General features: G+C 46.3%; 1 protein-coding gene across 1 annotated transcript in view; it reads right to left on the reverse strand.

The window, feature by feature from the left end:
• The window catches only part of CARD10 (caspase recruitment domain family member 10), a 48,658-nt gene that overhangs the window by 20,692 nt on the left and 4,296 nt on the right, over nucleotides 1–23,670 (reverse strand). Inside the window, 10 exon segments of the mRNA XM_056800641.1 lie at nucleotides 548–671; nucleotides 1,206–1,234; nucleotides 1,390–1,505; nucleotides 2,020–2,154; nucleotides 3,171–3,242; nucleotides 3,244–3,363; nucleotides 10,613–10,738; nucleotides 13,452–13,589; nucleotides 16,771–16,968; nucleotides 22,484–22,809. Of these exon segments, the coding sequence (XP_056656619.1) occupies nucleotides 548–671; nucleotides 1,206–1,234; nucleotides 1,390–1,505; nucleotides 2,020–2,154; nucleotides 3,171–3,242; nucleotides 3,244–3,363; nucleotides 10,613–10,738; nucleotides 13,452–13,589; nucleotides 16,771–16,968; nucleotides 22,484–22,809 (1,384 nt within the window).

Below are 23,670 nucleotides of genomic sequence, written 5' to 3' on the forward strand. Positions count from 1 at the left end.
GAGAGAATCACCAAGAATGAACCCTGGATTTGGAGTCCAAAGACCCAAGTTCGAATCCCAGGCCTGCTCCTGGGCCTCATTGTCCTCCCCTCCAAAATGAGGGGGTGAGACCAGATGGATGCTGAGGTCTCTGCCTAGGATCCTATGAGGGGGAGGTAGTCCTGAGTGCAAATATCCTGCAGAGGGCCCATAAATTCTGATAGAATTGAAGGGAGGTGGGTAAGATCATCAGGGCACCTGCTTCTGCCCTCCTTTGTCCACATCTCCTTACATACATGCACACATCCCAGATGTGAACCCTTCAAAGAAATAGAAGTGCCCCTCCCTGAACCTCAATTTGTCATCTGTAAAATGGGAGTGATAGTCTTTGAACTAACTGCCTGGCCCCTAATAAATAATAAATATAAATATAAATAAAATAAATAATAAAAAGCAGTGCGTTGCCATCAGGCCTCAGCGAGATGTCTGTTGTCGCCCCCTCTTCTCAGTCCCATCCCCACCCCCCCACCCCCATAAGAAAGGGGGGAGCCCTGGGTGACTTCAGTACCTCGACAGCAGCTCAGAGGCACAACCCCGGGGAACCATGGTATCTGTCTTCCCTGTGGACCACAGGACGTCTGAGGAAGAGGAGGAGGAAAGCCCAGGAGACCACGTCTTGAGGGTGACGCTCCCTTGATGGGGGAAGAGACAGGCACCTAGGTCAGGGGTGGATTAGACCACTGGGATGCGGCCCCTCACCGCCCTCGTCAGAACCCAGAGGCCCACAGTCCTAAGGTCAGAGGTCACTGCTTTGTGGGCGCATCTGGGGCCCCCCAGGCCATCCCCTGAGCACCTCTGCCGCCAAAGCTGGTAGTACCATGATCACAAAGCCTTGGGGGATGGGCCACGGCTAGACTAAGCACCCCTCAGCCCATTCTAGAAGCCTACTCCTGCCGGTATGAGAACCCAGCCGAGGGGTTCCCAAGCGAGGCGCCTAAGTTGGGCTGGCGTCCCTGCGGAGAAGAACCAAGGCATAAGCCAGCCAATGGCCTGGGGCAGGGCTCCCCTCCTAGTCCGCCCCCTGGGGGTGCAGGAAATGGCTCCTTGTTTCCTAGGGCCCCACGCCCTCTGGGCACTCCCCCTCCCGGGACGGAAGGGGCCCAGGGGGCCTTCGCTGGGTTGGCCCCTCTCCCGGCAGCCCCTGGCCCTCCCAGAGCCTTGACTACCTGGTATGTCGGATGTGCTGCTGAAGGACCTGTAAGGGAGAAAGAAAGAGGAGGCTGAGGGAGATGGGCAGGCCGAGAGGGAGAAGGGCCTTCCACCCCTTCCCCTCGTTCCATCGGCTCCTTTCCCCACCCAGGCTGCGACGCTTGGGGGCGCCCCGAGTCCATGTGTGCCCCTGGAGGGTACCTCTTGGGGGGGGCCGGGTCCTCCTCTCGCTGCCGCCGGTGGATGGAGCCAGCGCTAGGGGGGAAGGGGAGGATCGAAAGACGGTTGATTTCCTTCTCACTATCCACGGACTCCTCCTGGAAAGGAAAGGTCCCACAAGGAGTCTGGAGTCTGCCCAGGCCTCCCCTTTCCCCCCAAAGAACTCCCCCTTGGCCTGCATTCCACCCTAGCCGCAGGGAGCATGAGCAGGTCCCCTCGCCCCTGGCCCTCCTCGTCGAAGGACGATCTTGACATCCTCGGGCCCTCTTCAGCTGTGCCCCACTCAGGCACCTCCTCTCCCCCAGGGAGGAGACGGGGCCCTGGACCAGCCCAGCTCTGACAGCCTCCAAGCCAGGCTCTGGGGCCCCCCCGGCCTTGCCCCAGAGACCAGGGCTGTCAGAGCAGCGCCCTCTTCCAAAGGACTCAGGGGTATAAAGGCATTCTCCGATAACTGTCCTCTGGGATGGAGGGGGGTTTGTTGTGTTTTCTGATGGGGAGACTGAGGCACCGGACTGCAAAGCCAAGATAAGACCCGGGGCTCCTTTCTCCCAAGTCCAGGAAGTACCTCCTCCCTCATGGGCATCTCCAATTCCTCCAAGGCGGGCCTCTTACCAATGCACGGGGCTCAGATCCTCCTGAAGTGGTGGTCTCTCCAGTCATGTCCGGACCCCCCAGCAGAGAGGGGCACTCGCTCAGGCTCCACGTGCTGCTGACGTTGGAACACAGAGAGTGGGAAGAGTTGCAGGCCTGAGGAGAAGGGAAGGAAGGTCAGCAATGGATTTATTAAGGGGCATCTGGGTGGCTCAGTGGATGGAGAGCCAGGCCCAGAGATGGGGAGTCCTGGGTTCAAATCTGACCTCAGCCACTTCCTAGCTGGGTGGCCCTGGACAAGTCACTTAACCTCCATGGTCTAGCCCTTACCACTCTTCTGCCTTGGAACCAATAGAGTCCATTCTAAAACACAATGGAAAGTTTAATTTTTTTTTATTTGCAAAGGTAGGACTGGGGTCAAGGTAACGGTCCATGGGGTAGGGGAGAAGCTTCTTGAAGTTAAACTTTATCTATTTTGATTACAGCTTCTGGGTTGGAAGGAACCCTAGAGGTCACTGATCCAAGTCCTCACTTTAACCCATGAGGATACTGAGTCCAAGAGGAAAAGAGACTTGCTCAAGATCACAGAGTAAGTAGCAGAGTTGGGATTTGAACCCAGATCCCCTGACTCCGGCTGTAGCAATTCTTTATGTCTTCTGAGGCAAGCCTACAATTTACAGCCTTAGAGAATCATGGGACACTGAGGTAGAGATGCCCAGCAAGTGTGTGTTAGAGGTGGGATTTGAACAGGGTCTTCCTCATCCTAAAGCCAGTCTCCCAGCCACAAAGCAATGCTGCATCTCCCCTAAGAACCAGAGTTATCCAAAACGAGGCTGAGTTGCCAGGAGAAGTAGTGAGTTCCCCACTCTGAGGGAATTCAATCAGAAGCTGGATGGCCACTTGCTAGGGATATTGTCGAGAGGATTCCGCGTTCATAGAGGGATAGGACCAGATCCACCCTGAATGGATCTGATTCCGTACATGTGAAAACCCAGCTCCATGCGAAGAAAGGCCGTGGCCCTCGGCTTCTTAAATGCTTTTTCAATCACTCCTTCCTTCCTTCCTGCAAGCAGCTAGCTCCCCCCAATGGAAAGCAGGCTCCGTTTCAGCCAGGAGCACATGGCCTGGGACAGCGCCTGCTACCACCCGTCCAGCCAGGCCCATTGACTTACCTTCATGCCAACACAGCCCTGGGCCCGCTGGAGCTGGGCTTCCAGTAAGCCTTTGGCCCCCTCCAGCCGGGTGGACCGTGGTCAGCAGCTCATCCCTTTCCGCCTCCAGGCCTCGCACCTGCTTCCGATATTGGTCCTTCTCAACCAGACTCTTGGAATACTGGAGTTGAACGTGGTCCCGGCTCTGGATGGCCTGCAGGGAGGGTCAGATCGTGTCAGAGAGGCCGAGTCTTATTTTGGGCAACAAATTTAAGGAGGGATCATGAGACCATAACTCTAGAAGGAGACTTAGAGGTTGTCTTACAGAGAAGGGAACTGAGGCCCACAGAGAAACGACTTATCCAAAGGCACCATGGTAGCAGATGGCCAGACCAAGACCTTTTTTTAAACCCTTACCTCATCCGCCTCGGTATCAACTCGAAGCCAGAAGAGTGACATGGGTTAAGTAATCAAGGTTAAGCGACTTGCCTTGGGTCACACAGCTAGGAAGTTTCTAAGGCCAGATATGAAGCCAGGTCCTCCCGACTTCAGGACTGGCACTCTATCCACTAAGCAAGGTCAAGATTTGAACCCAGTTCCTCTGCATCTAAATCTAAGACTTCTCTCATTGCCCGATATGTCCATTGATCACTAACACCTGGAAGCAAAGGCTCAAGAGATTGATAAAAGGGTCCTTGAGAGACACCAGCTTTTAATAGGATGAGGAACCTGGAGTTGGGTCTAACAAACATTTATTGTCAAAGAATCAAGGCCAGGTCAAAATGTGTACATGATTTAAATGTAAAGAGTGATATTATAAGTAAATTAGGAGAACATAAAATAGTTTACTTGTCAGATCTATGGAGAAGGGAAGAATGTATGACCAAAGAAGAGACAAGGAACATTACAAGATACAAAAGGAATAATTTCTATTATGTTCAATTTAAAAGCTTTTGTACAAACAAAATCAATGCAACCAAGATTAGAAGGGAAACAACAAATTGGGAAAAAATTTAATGACAAATTTGTCTGATAAAGGTCCCATTTCTCAAATATATAAAGAACTAAGTCAAAAAAGCAAGGCTAGAAGGGCCCTCCAAGGCCATGTACTACCATAAGTCTCCTCTAGAAAATCCCCAACGGACACAGACTCTAAACGATCACCCTAGTGCAAATATCAATAATAAGGAAATAGGTCTTGTTCAATGACACATGTTAAACCCAGTGGAATTGCTCAATGGAAGGGGGGTGTGGGTGGGGGAGGGGAGGGAAAGAATATGAATCTTGTAACCATAGGAAAATATTCTAAATTAATTAAATAAAAATTTCCAACTAAAATAAATTTTAAAAAATAGAAAATCCCCAACAAGCAGTCATCTCAACAAAGATGGCGGGCCTCTCCTGAGGCCCTACTCCCTTCTCAGGCAATTGACCCACAATGGAAAAGAGCTCACCAGAGTGGCTTAGTCAGAGCCTTAGTCCCTATCTCTATCCCTGTCTGTGAAATAAGTAGGAACAGGATCATGGGATTTAGAGGGAAGCTAAAGGCCAAAGAAATCTATACCACATTTTACAAATCAGGAAAGTAGAAAGGATTAAATGACTTGCCCAAGGTCACATGGCCACAATGGTAGATTTTGAACTCTGGTCCTTTGATTCTGAATTCAACACTTCTGACATGCCACCTTGGGTTTTTTGTTTTAATTTTATTTCTATATCAAGTTGCACAGTCCCCAACTCATTAAGAAAGCAAGAAATACTATACCCATCATATAGTCATGCAAACCATTTCCCCTTGACTATGTCCCCACACCAAAAAGCAAGGAAATTTAAGGGGGGAAATACACTTCAAGGGGGAAGCTGGGTAGCTCAGTGGATTGAGAGCCAGACCTAGAGATAGGAGGTCCTAGGTTAAAATCTGACCTCAGATACTTCTTAGCTGTGTGACCCTGGGCAAGTCACTTCACCCCCATTGCCTAGCCCTTACCAGTCTTCTGCCTTGGAACCAATACACAGTATTGATTCCAAGACGGAAGGTGAGGGTTTAAACAAAAAAGAAAGAAAAAAGAAAAATATGCTTCAGTCTGAACTCTGAGCACATCATCTCTCTATCACAAGGTAAATCATTTTATATCCTGAGTCCTCAGGGCCGTCCTACCTTCCACCTCTAAGCAGCAAAATTCCCAACTGCTTGTCTAAGTCAAAGAATGCTAGCTCCCTCCCTCCCTCCCTCACTTGGGAAGTCTTCCTCCCAGGATAATCTGGTAGTGAACACATGGCCAGGCCAGGGCCAAACTGAAGGGAGATGGGAGCTAGGCCAGTTTTTTTGGTCCAAATGGCCAAAGGCTACCCGCAAAGGAGCAACCCATGCTCCATCAGCATGTTTTCTCTCCTCTTTTATTATTTTATTATCCTCTAGAAAAATCTTATCTTCCCTGAGTGAACTTAGGGGAAGAAAGGAAGGGAATAGTCCAACATCCCACCTAGGCTAAGCATGGGTTTATGTCAATGGCAGTTCAGGGACTGAAGCCCAGGTCCCTTAACTCTGGGGGAAGAAAGAGTCAGAAAAGGTCCTCCTCCTCTACACACACACACACACACACACACACACACACACACACACACACACACACCAGCTGGGGGATGGCCAGGAAAGTTCCAGTAAGGCAGAAATCAGAAGAAAAAGAAAAAAGAAAAAAATCAGCCAGCTAAATGAGTTGGCTTGGAGCGTGGAAAGCTGGGTCTTTTCCTGCCTCAAGTCCTATTTCCTCAATCAATCACATTTATTTAAGAACCTACTAAGTACCAAGCCCTGGGGATACAGAGAAAAAGCAAAATCAGTATATTTCTTACAAGGTTTTTGCTTTTGTTTTGTTGGGTTTTTTTCCAATAGAAAAGAGGAGAGAAAATGGATTTTTTAATCACAAAATGAAATTTTTGTCCATTAAAATTAGTTTATTAGATTTTATTTGCTAAACATTAGATTTTTATTAGTTTTATTAATTCACATTATTTTATTCTATTATTTTAATTAGTATTTATTACTTAATTTTATCCATGAAAATTAAATTTTTCATTAAATTAAATTTTAACTAAAATTATATTTTATTCATATATTTTATTAAGATTTATTTTATTTCATTTTCATTAATATTTTGATGTTTATTTTACTTATTTTTGTTCATTAAAAATTAAATAATATTCTAAAGGAGGAGACAAAAGCTACACGGAAATTAGTGCATACAAGATGCAGAGATAGGGAGCAAGTAAGATTAGAAAAGAAAGCACTAACAGGTGGATGAGAGCAGGGGAAATGTTTCTTTCAGAAGGTGAGATTTAAAAGAAACTGGGATTCTGCAATTTGAGGCTGAAGAGGGAGAGCACTTCAGATAAGAGAGCCAATGAGTACAGAGGCATGGGATTTCTGAGCTGAAAGAAACCTCTGATGGCAGTTAAACAAGAGTTCCTTCTATAAAATCCCACAAGAGGTCATTCAGCTTCTGCTTGAAGACTCTGGGCAAAGGGGAGCTCACTTCCTTCCAAGGTAAGCCATCCCACAGGCAATGCTGATTACAGAAATTTTTTTCTGACCTGGAAACTCATCTGAAACTCCCATGTTTGCCCACAGGGGCCAGGTGAAGTGTCTAGTGCACATAAATGCCCACCCTGTTAGTATATTCACTTCTCAGCTAGCCTTTGAGCCAGGGACCTGGAAAGTGAGTGGTGATGCCAAGCACGAGATCTCTGCCCACACAGAATTCCTCACACATTGTTGACTAAATTTCCTTTGCCTCTTTTTTTTTATATCACACTTGACCTTATAGCTTTAATCAATCAATTAATAAGAACTTATTAACTATGTGACCTGTGCGGGTGACGGCATCCTCCCTAGGCTTCAGTTTCACCATTTTTTAAGTGGACTTGATGACCTCTAAGGTCCCTTCAAGGTCTATAGCTAGGATCCTAGTATGAATCACCCACTACACATCAGGCACTGGGCTAGATGATGAAGACCCACTGCCCTCAAAAGGCTTATGACCTGTTCATGGAAAGTAAACAAAAGAAACACAAAGGCATGTGAGGGAAGAGTGTGATCAGAAAACGTCCATACATAGTAGGAAGTACTCTGGGTTTTGAAGAAAAAATGAGCAGGGGTGGCATTCCAGGAAGGGGCTAAAGCTAGTGCAAAGGGAAAAAGAAAGGAAATTAAATTTTGCATGAAAAGAAACAAAAAAACAAAATTGTTTTGTTTTGGTTTTTTCTTGTCTGTATTTTCTTTTGCAACATGGCTAGTATGGAACTATGTCTTCTATGATTTCACATGTACAAAATCAAATTGTTTGCCTTCTAAAGAAAAGGGAGGGGTCAGAGGGAGAGAATTTAGAACTCAACATTTAAAAAAATAGATGTTAAAAAAAATTAATGTTAAGAGACAGCTAGGTGACTAAGTGGATTGGGAACAAGGCCTAGAGACAGGAGGTTCTGGGTTCAAATGTGGCCTCAGATACTTCCTAGCTGTGTGACCCTGGACAAGTCACTTAACCACCATTTCCTAATCCTTTGCCATTCCTCTGTCTTGAAACTAATACACAGTATTGCTGCTAAGATAAAAGGTAAGGGTTTAAAAAACGAATGTTAGAATTTTTACATGTATTTGAGAAATATTTAATGAAAGAAATAAAAATATATGGAGGTAGGAGGGAGAAGAATAGCAAGAAAGCCAGTTGGGTCAGATCACCAAGTATATGAAGGCCAGTAATATATAATGAGGCTGGAAAGATAGGAAGAGGTCAGGAATGAAGAGTTGATCTGAGGCATCCAAGGGAGCCATTAGAATTTATTGAGCTGGGGGGAAAAGTGGCCAGACCTATGCTTTAGGAAAGTAACTAGGCCTTCCTAGTGGGCCAGTGGATAGAGCATGAGTTCTGGAGTCAGGAAGACTTGAATTCAAATCTAGCCTCGCATAGTTACTAGCTGTGTGACCTAGTGTAAATCATTTAACCCATTTACCTCTGTTTCTCCACCTGTAAAACGAGCTGGAGAAGGAAATAGAAAATCCCTCCAGTCTCTTTGCCAAGAAGATCCCAAATGGGGCCATAAAGAGTTGAACATGACTGACAAACAACTGAACAACAAATACTTTGGGAAAGTCACTGTAAGGCAGGGAAATCAAGGAAGAGGCCCTTACAATAGACCATCTTCATATCCCCAAGGCCAAGAACAGATCTATCCCCACACAAGCTGAAGCCATGTCTGCTAAACTGCATCCCAGAACTCAAGAGAGGGAAGGGCCCTTGGCAATCGTTGGGCTCAGAGCCTGGCATGTTACAGAGGGAGAAGCTGAGGCCCTTCAGAGTCATCATGTCCAAGTTTCTCATTCCAGATGCTTCCTACTGAAAGGACTTCAGAGCACCCAGCCCAACCCAAACATGACCAAGGTTCGCCCAAAGGCTGCATAACTGAGCTTGATTGGGAAAACCTTTTCATCTCAAAATCTAGACTCCCTCTGCCTGGCGAGATCTTGGGCCATTCACACTCCTTCTCTCCCTCTCAGTGTTCTCATCTATAAAATGGGTGTGTGGTTGAATTTAATGGCCTTCGAGCCCCTTCTTGCTCCCAGGCTCGCTCACCCCAAACTCTTTCCATCACTATTCTGTAGGTGACCTTCCTGGCGGGGTCTTCTATCTTACCCTATCAATACATGCGCCACAACTTAACCTCTAGAAGCCTCTGAGTCCAGGCTCCTCCTTCCTCTGCTCTCCTGGCCTCAAGGGCCTGTTCTTCCCCTTAGTTACCCAAGACCACCAAAGTTGGCTTTTTTTTTTCCCAGCAACAAATAAAACATAGGAAAAAGCGAGAAAATCCCAGCATCCCAACGTGTTGAGTTATAGATTCCAGGAAACTTATCTTAAGATAAAGCGAACTACTTGGGGCCAGCAGCAGCTTCCTGGACTAGCTGGCCCCATTCCCATCTCCCTCATATCTGGCCACATGGCCAACCAGCCTCCCAGCGTCTCAGATGGATGGCCCTTCAAGTCCTCAGCCGGACTGGTTTCACCCACAACCAGCTCCCTTCTACTCCGTAAGCCAGTGGCTTCTCTCTGACTCCCGTCATCTCCCTACCCAGAGCGCTCTAGAAGGGGATGGAAATGACGGCCAAAGAGCATTCGCTCCATCTCTTCCTACTTGGGGAAGGAGATGAAAAGCCATCATAGAAAAACTCTATTTAAATCACAGTTAAAAAGTAATGTTAATAGCTTCTAGGAACTGGGAGCTGGGGGATTGGACCAGTGCTTGCCCTGGAGTAGTCAAGGGACTAGAGAGAAGGAAGGATGCTGACCGAAGCTTCCCGTGGTTGTCCACACTGACCTTTGCATGGGCGAGAGACGTGCAGCCAGAGATTAGATTACCAAATGTGGAGGCAGTGTGTGTGGAGAGTTAGTGGCGAATATGTATGCTGGAGAGAAGCCAACAAGATCACAAGACCATTAGTCTAGAGTAGAGAGGGACCTTGAAGGTCATCCAGTTGAACTTGGGATGTCATTGATATTAGAACTGTTCAAAAAGCAGGCAGTTAGGTGGCTCTGTGGATAGAGCACCAGGCCTAGAGATGGGAGGTCCTGGGTTCAAATGTGGCCTCAGACACTTCCTAGCTGGGTGGCCCTGGGCAAGTCACTTGACCCCCACTACCTAGCCCTGATCATTCTTCTGCTTTGGAACCAATACTCAGGACTGAGTCTAAGACAAACGGTAAGGTTGTTTGTTGATTGGTTTTGGTTTTTTTTTTTTTAATTAAAAAAAAAGAATAAAGGTCTTGACTCTCAAATCCAGAATTCTTTGCTTGGACCACAAAATGTGACCCCCTCATTTGGCAAGGGAGAAAAAGGAGGCCCAAAGAATTGAGAGGATTTGTTCATGGTCACATACATGGCAGAACCAGGGACCTGGGAGATTGGGGAATGGGCAAGGGTGAGATCTGGCAACTGTGCCCAATGGGGTTAGTCTAGCTCCTCTACTCTTGGGTCATCACTGTGGATGGGTCGAGGTCATGCTTTCAGTGTCTCCTGAGCCCCAAAAGACCACCTACCACTGAATCTCAGACTGGAAAAGGATCTCAGAGCACAGAACCCAATCCAAACCTGACCGAGAATCCCTCTGACCAGAGTAAGGAACAAGTGATGATGATGATGGGAAGTCAAGGCCAGCTAGCCCTTCCTTTCTCTCTAAGTGATACCAACTGGGCTGGGTCCCAGTTTCCAAACCATGAGAGCAGCAGTGAGTGAATGAATGGTGTTGGGTGTCAATTACAGGCAGGCTACCATATTAGCAAGGCCCCCCTCCGCCCCACAAAAAGGAAAGGGGCCATTTCTTTCCCAAGCCAGGAGACAAGCTTCTCCCCTAGGATGCAAGGAACAAGTCAGGGGCTCTTGGGGAAGCCTAGACAGGGCACAAGGAAGGCTTACCTGGTCCCTCTCCTTCTCAATCTCCTCTAGCTGCACCAAGACAGTGGCCATGCGGTGTTTATAGAGGCCACAGTCTTTTTGCAGGGTCCGATGTTTGAGCTGCAGGTCTTCCATCTCCTGTAGATACTTGGGGGGGGGGGGGGGAGATGGGGGAGGGTCAGAAAACCAGGCAGTCAAACATTTACAAGTAGAACTCACATTTCCATGGTACTTAACAGTTTACATAGATTTTCCTCTATTGTATTAAGAAATTCAAAAGAGATACTATATAGAAACTGCTGTGAAAACCTGGAAGCATCTAGATTAGGTGACCTAATGGATAGAGTGGGGACTCAAGAAGGCCAGAATTCAAATCCTACCTCAGGGGCTTATCAGCTGTGAGACCCTGAGCGAGTCATTCACCTTCAGTTTCCTCATCTACAAAATGGGGGTGAAAATAGCACCTCTTTTACAGGGTGTTTTGTGAGGAGTAACTACAAAAATGTATAAAGTGCTTTGCAAATTTTAAAGCAAAATAGAAATGCCAGCTGCTGTTATTACTCGACGTTAGAGGCCTTGGGGAATAGGAAAAGTTGGGGGGTTCCTATTTGGCAGATCACAGGTTTAGGGATAGACTTGGGGGTGTCCTTTGAGATCATCATTTTCCAGTTGAGGAAACAAAGGTTCTCTCCCATCAGACTGGAAGCTCTTAGTGGGCAGGGACTGTCTTTTGTCTCTTTTTGTCTCCTCCATAGCTTAGCAGAGTGCCTGACACACAGTAGGTGCTTAATCAGTGTTCACTGATTGGCTGATAGAGGCAGCGACTTCCCGAAGGTCCCACGGCAATCAACTTGCACCCAGGTCTTGCACAGCCACATGAAAGTCCTTTTCCAGCTCCCCCCCGCCGGAGTCAGGGTGAATCTGGCCATCTACAGAAGATGTTCCTTGGGGGTCGAGCTTGCACAAAGGGGGCGCATGACAGACACTGACTGAATTAACTTCTAACCACCACAGGGCCAGTGCCCCCAGGGGGAGTGGACGGACGCCATGGCCGTGGCCCTATAGACCGGGTCAGCCCAGAACAGGCCCCTCGAGGGGAGTGACTGAGCGGGGGAGAGCCGGGGAAGGCAGCGGCCCCGCAGGAGCCCCCACAAACAAAGCTGAGGAATCCTGAGAACTCTGTGAAGCCGAAGAACTGCTTCTTAGTGGACAGAGCACTGTGTTTGGATCCCCGAAGCCCCGGGTTCAATCAGGCCTCCGAGGCCGTGGTGCGATTGTTTCTAAAGCCTTGTTTTCTGTCCCGTGAGACCTGGAAGACAGAAGGCCGCGGAGGAGGCAAAGGGGCTAGGCGGGGTGTCCGGGGTCCCACACGGCCCGCTGTGCGGCCAGGCCTGGCGCTCTAGCCAGTCACCTCGCCGCCTCCCTGCCTCCGGGCCTGGCTCCGGGACCCCCTCCGCAGAATGGATTCTAAGACAGGTTTTTAACTAAATAACTCAATGACTGTTCACTGACTGGCAGGTGTCAAACGGGCCAGCCGGAGCCAGGAGAACACCCGAGACTCTGCCAGGGCGCAGGAAGAGGGCCCTGAGAGGCAGACGAGCCCGGCAGAAACGCAAACACCCACACTGGTTCAGGTGAGAAGCCAATGAAGCGCCGCCCTTCCCTGGGCTCCCCAGAGGGGCCTGGGAACGGCAGGCCTGGATTGCTCCAGCTTGGCCTCACTGTTTTTCTGCGCGCTCCGAGGAAGGGTTCGGTGGGAGGGGATGTCGATCAGGAAATGACTGTTACAGAAAACAAAAGGCTTGTTTTTCAAAGAGCAGATGGGACCCTGGGGAAACGCAGGCAGTCAGTCAGGAGCTCCCCCAAAGAGGGAAGGAGGAGAAAGCTGGAGGGAGGCGCAAAGGCCTGGCTTTTATCAGCTCTCTGATCCCCGACAGCTCGCCTCAGCGTTCTCATCTGCAGAATGGGCACAACCATGCTCGTCCTGCCTCACGAGGCAGCAACAAGGAACACAAGGGTAGAGCTATGGAAACAGGAGGCATTATTGGAAGATAAACGGGGCGCTTCCCCTCTGTCGTCACCTTAATCCCCCTCTGGAGACAACCAAGGAGAGGGGCAGAGGAGAGAGTGGGAGAAAGGAGGGGTGACCAGACAGGGGTGAAAAAAGAGGATCCCAATTCTAGGTTGGGTCCTGGGAGGCCATCAACTCCATTATGTTACAGATGAGGAAACTGAGGCCCACAGAGGGGCAGTGACTCGGTATCACAACTTTAGAGCTGGAGGAGACCTTAGAGACCAGCTAGACCAACTCCATCATTTTACAGATGAGAAAACTGAGGCCCAAAGAGGCTAAAAGATTTGCCCACAATATTGGAAAGTAAGTAAATGGAAGAGGTAGGATTTGAACACAGGATCTCAGACTCCAGAACCAAGGCTCTCTCCACTCTATCACAACTTCCATTTATGTGGGCACTTAAAAAAAAAAAAAACTTTATTTTCTGTCTTAGTAACAACTCTAAGACAGAAGGACAAATTTCCAATGTATTTTCCTAGGCACAACCTCATGAGGCAGGGAGCATGGGCTCTGTTGTCCCCACTTCACAGATGAAGAAACTGAGGATGGGTCAGAGAGGGAAGTTACTTTTGCATGATCACAAAACCATAGTAGCTGAGATAGGATTTGAACCCTGGTCTTCTGGCTTCACATACAAAGAGATTTTTGTTCTGGCCTCTTAGGACCAGGTTGCATCTGGACTTAATAAGGTTGGGTAGACTTGGACACATCCTGGTTCTCAGGCTTCCCCTGCCCATCCTGCCAAGAGCTCATCCATCACTAGCACACAAGTGGGTGGAAGATTACCTTGTCCCGAAGCTGCTCAGCCCACTGGAGCTCACCCTGAACATCATGAAGCTTCTGACAGAGCTCCTGTCGGTCATCCTGAGCTTCCTTCCAGTCATGTTCTAAGATGTCCAAGATGATCTGTTCTGAGCCAGGCTCCTGAGGAACCACAAAGCACAGACACAACTCGCACCCCCCACTGCCCAGGAGGAAGAGCCCCCCAAAAGGCAGAGGAGGGTCAGGAAGCACTTCCCCTGCCACCATTCCCAATGAGGGCTGAGCCACTCAAAGCAGTAGCAACAGTGCCACTTGGGAAGACTCGTGCAGATGGATAGAGAGCGAAGTGAGCAGAACCAGAACACATTATACAATAAAGACACGGAAAAAATACACAGCATTTAAAGCCTCAAAAACTCTGATCGAAGCAGTGACCAGCTATGATTCCAGAGGACCAATGATGAAGTCTGCATTCCATCGCCCACCTTGGGTTCAAGATGCAGAATAAGCCCCATGGCCAACGTGGGAATTTGTTCTAGTTAACTAAGAATATTTGGTATGAGGGTTTTCTTTTTCTTTTCATTTTAATTGGGGCAGAGACAGGAGAGAGAGAAATAAATGCTCGTTAATTGAAAAAATAAAGCAATAGTAGTAAATGTTGTGGAAAGAACACACATGGCTAATGTGGAAATTTGTTTTGCATCACTTCATATGTGTAATGAGTATTGTATTTCTTGCCTTCTCAATGGGTGGGGAAGGGAAAAAATTTAGAACTGATAATAATATAAAATTGAATGGGGGAAAAGAGAGTGAGGAAGGGAGAAAGGAGGAAGAGAGTAAGGGAGGAAGGAGGGAAGGAAGGAAAGGAAGGAAAGGAAGGAAGGAAGGAAAGGAAGGAAGGAAGGAAGGAAGGAAGGAAGGAAGGAAGGAAGGAAGGAAGGAAGGAAGGAAGGAAGGAAGGAAGGAAGGAAGGAAGGAAGGAAGGAAGGAAGGAAGGAAGGAAGGAAGGAAGGAAGGAAGGAAGGAGGGAGGGAGGGAGGGAGGGAGGAAGGGAGGGAGGGGGAACATTGGATTCAAAACCAAAGGACCTCAGTATAAAGCCCTGTTGTACTATTGGTCTGGGCTCAAAAACTTCTAAGGCTCCCTCTAGCTCTAGAACCATGAGCCCAAATCACTTCCTGTTCCTGGGTCTCAGTTTCCCTATCTATAAAATAAAAGTGCTGGATTGAATGGTCTCTGAAGTCCTTTCCAACTCTCAATCTACATTCCTAGGATCTCAAGCATCCATGTCCTCACCAAATGTCCTCTTCTGTAAAAAGAAATGTCATCCCTACTAATTCAATGAACAAAGATATTCTCTAATATACATAGCAACCCCAGTCCTGGGGCTGGGAACATCTATCCGTCTTCCCTGGTATATTTCAAAGTTTCTTGTTTAAGAACTTTCCTTTCAGTTTTTCCTGGACAGAGAGAGTGAATGTATTAATTATCCTCTTTTATGGATAAGGAAACTGAGACTCAAAAGCAAAGTCAGATGCCAAAGTTTCATAGCTAATAGGTGGCAAAATGGGGTTGCAAGCCCAGGTGTCTGCATTCTAATGTCCTTTAACCTACTCTGAGGGAGGAAAGGAGAGGAAGAGAAGAGAAGGGAGAACAGGAAAGGACAGGAAGAACAAACAAGAACAGAACAGTCCAGACCAGAACAGAACAGAACAGACCAGAACAGAACAGAACAGCCCAGAACAGAACAGAACCGAACAGAACAGAACAGATCAGAACAGAACAGAACAGATCAGAACAGAACAGAACAGAACAGATCAGAACATACCAGAACAGACCAGATCAGAACCGACGAGATCAGAACAGACCAGAACAGAACAGACCAGAACAGACCAGAACAGACCAGAACAGATCAGAACAGACCAGAACAGATCAGAACAGACCAGAACAGACCAGAACAGATCAGAACAGACCAGAACAGACCAGAACAGACCAGATCAGAACAGAACAGAACAGAACAGATCAGATCAGATCAGATCAGAACAGAACAGACCAGAACAGAACAGAACAGAACAGATCAGAACAGAACAGATCAGAACAGAACAGACCAGAACAGAACAGAACAGAACAGACCAGACCAGAACAGAACAGAACAGAACAGATCAGAACAGATCAGAACAGACCAGAACAGAACAGAACAGACCAGAACAGATCAGAACAGAACAGAACAGACCAGAACAGACCAGATCAGAACAGAACAGAACAGATCAGATCAGAACAGATCAGAACAGACCAGAACAGACCAGATCAGAACAGACCAGAACAGACCAGATCAGAACAGACCAGAACAGACCAGAACAGACCAGAACAGATCAGAACAGACCAGAACAGACCAGAACAGACCAGAACAGAACAGAACAGAACAGAACAGATCAGAACAGAAAAGATCAGAACAGATCAGAACAGACCAGAACAGACCAGATCAGAACCGATGAGATCAGAACAGACCAGAACAGAACTGACCAGAACAGACCAGATCAGAACAGACCAGAACAGACCAGATCAGAACCGATGAGATCAGAACAGACCAGAACAGAACTGACCAGAACAGACCAGATCAGAACAGAACAGAACAGAACAGACCAAAACAGATCAGAACAGATCAGAACAGAACAGACCAGAACAGAATAGAACAGAACAGAACAGCCCAGAACAGAACAAAACAGACCAGAACAGAACAGAATAGACCAGAACAGAACAGAATAGAACAGAACAGAACAGAACAGATCAGAACAGAACAGAACAGAATAGATCAGAACATACCAGAACAGACCAGATCAGAACCGACGAGATCAGAACAGACCAGAACAGAACTGACCAGAACAGACCAGAACAGACCAGAACAGAACAGACCAGAACAGACCAGATCAGAACAAAACAAAACAGAACAGAATAGAACAGAACTGACCAGAACAGACCAGAACAGAACTGACCAGAACAGACCAGATCAGAACAGAACAGAACAAAACAGCCCAGAACAACCCAGAACAGAACAGAACAGAATAGACCAGAACAGAACAGAACAGAACAGACCAGAACAGAACAGAACAGAATAGACCAGAACAGAACAGAACAGAACAGAACAGAACAGAACAGATCAGATCAGAACAGACCAGAACAGACCAGATCAGAACCGACGAGATCAGAACAGAACAGAACTGTCCTTGGACTCTCATCTCCCCCATCACCAGGAGACTTCACAGGAACAGAAAAAGAGGCACCTGAGGAGGTCCTGGCCCACCCTGCTGCTTCCTACCCAACCTTCCAGATGAGCACTCAGGACCTGCTTTAGGCCTTCCTGAAGCTCTCGAAGGGAAGTGGCCAGTCTCTGATTCTCCGCCTGCAGCTCGGAAATAAGGTCGGGCACCTCAGGCTCCTTCTCCTCTGCCTCCTGAACTGAAGGGGCTGGGCTCCTGGCTTGTCCCCGGAGCATGGAACACTCTTCCTCCAGCCGGCTCACCTTGCATCGAAGCTGGTCTACCTAGGAGGAGGAGCAAGGAGGGAAACATGGTCAGAAAATCCTCGGAGTTCCAATCATGCTCTAAGCCAGGATGCACAAGCAGGTGTAACTCCCACTTGTGTCTCAGCCTTTTACCATTAAAAAAAATTGTTTTTAATCCTTACCTTCTGTCTTACTAACACAACTATAAGGCAGAAAGGCAAGGGTTAGGCAACTGGGGATAAGTGACTTGCCCAGGGTCACACAGCCAGAAGTGTGTTAGGCTAGATTTTAACTCAGGTTCTCCTGTCTCTCTGCCCACTGAGCCACCTAGCTACCCACCATTTCCTTTTACCACAAGATCCCTAGCTTCCTAGAAGCCTCAATAATTGTGCCCCCTCTAATGAGAAGCCCTTCCTGGTTCCCCAAGTTAAGGACACCCTCTGCCTCTTCAATTTATCCTGTATGCTCTTGTCTTTGTCTGAGCTGTCTCCCACCCCACAGGCCCAGGACGAAGTGATCACCTTAAGGAAAGAGACAGTTTCTTTTTGGTCTTCATATGTCGAGTGCCTTGATGATGCCCAGTGCACAGTAGGGATGTTGGATGGATTGAATTAATGGCACATGGGAGTGAGAGGAACAGGCACTGAACCCTTCTAAGGAGGCAGGAGAATCATGGCGCCAACACACACAGTAAGACAATTCCTTAAGGACCTCATGGGCCCTCGGAGTCAGACATGGAGTGGAGAAATTCTGTCTCGGGCAGATAGGGTGCAGGGCCTGGAATCAGGAAGCCCTGAATTCACATCCCACCTCAGACACTACCCAAGGAAAAGTCACTTTACCACTGTCTGCCTCAGTTTCTTCATCTGTAAAATGTTCATCATGAAAACACCTCCCTTCTAGGTTTGTTGTGAGAACCAGATGAGATAACATTTGTGAAGTGCTTTGCAAACCTTAAAGTGCTCTATAAATACTATTTACTGTTGTTGATGTGTGGCACATGACAAATCCCTAACCCTACTGTTAATATTAGAAAGAAATAAGAATACCTCAAAGGAAATTTTCTTAAATGCAAGATGTATTTTTTCATCCTTGTGGCAAATAAAATAGAGGGAGTAAAGACAAATTTCAGAGCAAAATTATATTAATATAATTAATATGATAAAATAATATTAACACAATAATAAAACAGAATATTAATATCATAAAACAATATTAATATCAATTAATATTGATAAGTGTAGTTCATACTAATATAATTATGTTGATGTAATAATATTCTGTTATATTACTATATTGATACACTGTATTAATATATTGATGTTAACATATAAAATATATTATTTCAGAGTAAAATTATAACTTTTTAAACTCTCACCTTCCATCTTAGAATTGATACTATGTATTGACTCCAAGGTGGAAGAATAGTAAGGACTACGCAAGGGGGATTAAATGACTTGCCCAGGGTCACACAGCTAGAAAAATTTGAACCCAGGACCTCCTGGTTCTCAATCCACTGAGCCACCTCGCTGCTCCAACTATAATATTTTTTCATTCATTGATACACTTGTTTCTTCTAATATTAAGCCCCTTGCAATCTTGGGCAAATCACTTTCTAATTTGGACCTCAGTTTTCACACTTGTAAAATGAAGGGGTTGCGATCAACAATTTTGTCAGCTTTGACATTCTACATTCTAAAAGCCCTCCCAGCTCAGGTATATTCTGCATTCTAAGATCCTGTCCCATTGTCTGAGACTACATTCTACTATTCTATGTTCTAAGGTTCCTTTCAGCTGTGACTCCTGCTCACAGTCCCACTAAATGCTTATAAAATGCAAACTGAACCAGACCTTATCAGAGACTTGAAGGAATTCCCGGCAAAGCCTCCATACCAAAACACCCAGTTAACAGGTAGGCAGAATTACAGTACGTCCTTGAAAGTTAGAAAAGTGCATGTTAAAAAGGCTTCCCAGAATTCCAGGCTGCCACCAGGACGGACTGTGGCTCCCATGAATAGCACAAGCAAAAGGGCATAACCGTGAAGTCCTTAGAAAAATGTCAGGTCAGGACCGGGGGCAGACAAAAGAATGCAATCATTGTTGGCCAAAGGTCTCTATGAACTAATGGCATGGCACCCCCTCCCACCCACGCGCCCGTCTTTACCCGGCATACAGCCAGGGCGTGCCAGAGCCTGTCCCCGGAGGGTGCCCAAGGCACAGAAATCACCTTGGAAAAGAACACACCCCATGGAGCAGGCACTGAACTTCTCTCGGAGATCACACAGGCAGAGCTGGCTAATTCTTTTAGCTCCCCAAGGAGCCTTGGAGTTGGATATTCTGTTAGGAAGACTAGAGTTCGAATCCTGAGTAAGTCATTTCACTTGTCTCACCCTCAGTTTGTTAATCTATAAAATGAGGGAATTGGGACTAGATGAGCTATGAGGTGCCTTCCAGCCCTGAATTTACAATTCTAGGAGCCCTAGGCAAGCCATTTGACCCCCTTATTTCCTCCCCTATAAAATAGGGAAAATAGCACCAACCTCCTTGGTTAGGAGCAAATCAAATGAAATCAAAATACAAACAGCTTTGTAAGCTATATAAATGTTAGTTAACATTGTTACAGATGAGGAAACTGAGGCTCAGAGATGAGGAGGGACTTGCCCAATGTGAAAAATGGAGATCGAATCAGCACTAGAACTCAGGGCTCCCACCCATCTTTCTCAAGATTACAGGCATAGTGAAGACCAGACCACTAAGTGGCAGCCCCCTCCCCACCTGAGACTCAGAAAGAAATCTCCTTTCTTATTTTTGCTTGTGAAAGACAGGCTGAAAAAAGGGACTATCGGAGTCTGGCTGCAGATCAAAGCCTGCATACCTCACTTTGTTTCCTTCCAGAGTTTTTTATCGTATGTGTGATATGTGTCTTCAGTCACAACATGGGAAATATGGAAATACGGATGAAAACCCTGGCAAGACCTGTATCTGACTTTTAAGCCTTGGGGACAAGGGGAAGGAGAGAAAATGCCCGAAAACAATCGTCAAAAAGTATTTCTACGTGGAATTGAAAAAATAAAAGTTAATGAGAAAAAAAAAACAAAAGACAGCCTGTTGAGGGGCAACAAGTAGCTCAATGGATAGAGCCCCAGGCCTGGAGTTGGAAAGAATGGGTTCAAATGTGGTCTCAGATCCTTCCTAGCTCTGTGACCCTGGACAAGTCATTTAAGCCCAGTATCTAGCCTTTGCCATTCTTCTGTCTCAGAACTGATACTAGACAAAAGGTAGGAGTTAAAAAAGGCAGGCTGGCAGTACCTGATGTCCATTTGAGTCTAGTCGCATACACACACACGCACTCCAGGTAGTCTCCTGCCCTGCCTATTGCCTATATACCTCCCTGCAGCCACATAATGATAAGCAGAGAACACAGAATTAGAGAATCTCGGAGCAGGAGCAAAGGGGGGGGGGGGGGCAGGAGGAGCAGAGAGGTGGTTGACAGCAGGGCAGACTCCTTTCCTTTTGTCCCTGTACCTGCAGTGCTACCACCATTAAACCCAGAGCAGGTACCTAATGAATGCTTTTTAATTTAACTCATTTATTGATTCTGATTCTGACAGCTCAGAGGCCACCGAGTCTCTGGGTCCATGATGAAGAATCACTGCTACTTCTCTTATGATGATCAATATATGCTCTCATGTACAGGCAACTGCACAGACACACAAACCAGACTTCATGCAAGCTGCCTAGAGTCACTCATGAATCATGATGTTCAGCCTTCAGGCTCCTAGAAAGCTCAGAGACAACCATAGACTAGACCCAGGAGATCCATTAGTGTACACCTAGCATCCCAGCCCAACCTTGGGGCCACACTGAGTACAGACAAGACCCTGGAAGCCCCTTTGTGTGTGACTGATGTTACAGAGTCAAAGGAAATACATTAGGCTCCATCCCCAGGAGAAATATTTGGTCTAAGCCAGCTACAATCTCCACACCCATCTGCCTCATGACTCATGTCGGGTCTTTGTAATAATAAAAAAAAAATTTTTTTTAAAAAGATGGGGAATAGAGGGAAGGAGGGCAGAAAGGCCTTCTGTCACTTTCAAATGGTAAAATGGTCTACAATGGGACTGAGGGCCAAGACTTTGGCATAAATGGCATGATGCCCTAGCCAGATGAGCCAACTGCAGTGATACAATAATAATGATGAAAATAATAATAGGGAGACAGCATGATGTGTAAACAAACAAAGGGCTTAGAGTCAGGAAGACGTGGGTTCAGATCCTATTTCTGCCACTAACTGTGTGGCCCTGGGTGAGTCATTTCCCCTCCTCTGAGCCTCAGTTTCCTCATCTGTAAAATGAAGGGATAGGGTCAGACTCAGTAGCCTCTGAGCTATCCAGATAAAGATCTAAGAATTTTATTCTCTTCAAGATTTATAATGACATATATGTTAATAGCAAGACTCTTGGCAGATGATAGCCTTTCCATGCCCTAGACAATCTTCTAAGAATATAATTTATAATTGGTAAAGAGAATTTTCATTCCAAGAGTTCCCTATGCCAATGAAATCATGGGGTCTGGACCCTGTCAATAATAAAAAACTTAATAATCAAAATAAGTCCCAATTCCATAGATCTTTAAGGTTTCCAAAGCACCTTATACATATATTCTCTCATTTAATCTTCATAACCATCCTAGACATGGGAGCTAGTGTTAAGCCCATTTTACAGATCAGGAAACCACAAGTTTAAGGGGCTTGTCCAGGGTCTTTCATTGGATGGACAGGATTAGAACTCAGATGCTCCTGAGGCCAAGTCCAGCTGTCTGATTATGAAACTCTACCCAATCACATGAATTTATGTCATGTCAAGTGATTTTTCCCTAGTGTCCTGCCCTACTTCACAGGGTATTACAAAGCTCAAATAAGATAATTTTTGTGAAGCCCTTTGCATGTCACCTACTATTAATAATAATTATTATTATAACAGCTAGCATTGATATAACACTTTATGGTTTTCAAAGCACTTTATAAATTATCTCTTTTGGTCCTCAAAACAATTCTGAGAGAGAGGTATCATTATTATCCCCATTTTATAGATGAGAAACTGAGGCATTCAGAGGTCAAGTGACTTGCCCACGGTCACATAGGTAATGAGATCTGGAGCTTAAAGGACTTTATAACTCCAGGCCCAGCACTCTATCCACTATACTACCTTGATTTTTCTATTACCTGCAGTCTATAATCATTGATGTAATAATGAGAAGTATATTAAGAGTAAAAAAAAAAAAGCTTTTACATTGCCACATTTGATCCATACGATAACCTGGGGAGGGAGGTGGTCCCAGTATAATTCTTCTCATTTTGTAGATGAAGAAACTGAGGCCCAGAATAGGAAAGGAAAATTCAGATCCACTAACAACAATCCAATGCTCTCTCCACCAAAGCAGGCTGAATATTGATCCCAGAAGGGAAATTTAAGGCAGGTTCTCAAGGAAGGATAGCACATGCACATACATCACCCCCAACCTCTGCTGAGTTCCAGGGACCCCCAGCCCATACCATTAGCTGCAGGTCTCGGCTGCGCAGGACAGCTGTGTTCTTTTCTTCACTCAACTGTGCCAGGCGCATGGCTATCATGTAGTTCTCCTCCTTGAGCCTCAGAAGCTCCAGGCTGCCAGATTCCCAATCCTCCCGGAGTCGCTGACACCGTTCTTGGGCCTGCAGCTGCTCCCCTAGCTTGCGTTCCAATGTGGCCCGCTCCTCCTCCAGGGCCCGGGTCTGGGCCTGCAGCTGCTGCTCCCTCTGTAGCTGAGCCTTGCGTTGCTCCCGCAGCCTCCTCACTTCTGTCATCAGGAACTGGGTCAGGCCTTCAGGACCCTCCTCATCTGTAAGTAACACATGAGCATCCCAGACTACACTCAGTTCCCACTCAAGGTCCCAAAGGGAAACTCCTCCCCAGGTTCCCATTCTGGCTAAGCCACTTAACTAGCTAGACAAATCATTCTCCAAGTCCAAGTCTGTTTCCTCTCCTATCAAATAGAAAATGAAGCCATATCAAGATGAGGTTTGTTTGTTTTTTTCAACTAGAAGGCTCTGGCTATAAATATACAGTGGATTATTATTCAAGGTCTTCTGTAGAGGATGTACAGCTGGCCTCAGAGCTAGAATGTTCTGGGTTCAGGTCCCACCTCTGAGACACACACACACACACACACACACACACACACACACACTGACCATATGACCTTGGTCAAAGAAGTCATTTAATCTCTCAATACTCCCTAAGATCCTGATCTTCAGAGCAGGTGCTATCCTGCATTGGCACCTGGTATCAATGAAATCACAAGTCCAGTCCTTATCTCTAGATGATATCTGCTCATAATTTGAGTCAGATAGCTTCTATATTCAAGCAGGATAGCATCTGAACACTATCCAATTTATTTTTCAATTTCTCCAGGAAAATGAGCCACTTTCCGTTCTTGGAAGGGGAGACGATGACTGTGGAGGAATACATACATTGGAAGATATGATGGGCATGTGGCATACTTAGGTTGAACTGATTTTTTTTCTTCCCTGTTATTCTTTGTTATAAGGGAGGCTCTACGTTATTCTTGGAAATGAAGGTGATATAGAAAACAAATGATATCAACTACAATTCTTCCTTGTTTTTTTAGATAATCTGATTTCTTTTCAAGTGAAATATTTTAATACAATATCTCTCAAAAGATGGAAGGGTGAGGCACTCT

This window comes from Monodelphis domestica, chromosome 5 (genome assembly GCF_027887165.1).
Source record: "Monodelphis domestica isolate mMonDom1 chromosome 5, mMonDom1.pri, whole genome shotgun sequence".
In the NCBI taxonomy this organism is placed as follows: domain Eukaryota; kingdom Metazoa; phylum Chordata; class Mammalia; order Didelphimorphia; family Didelphidae; genus Monodelphis; species Monodelphis domestica.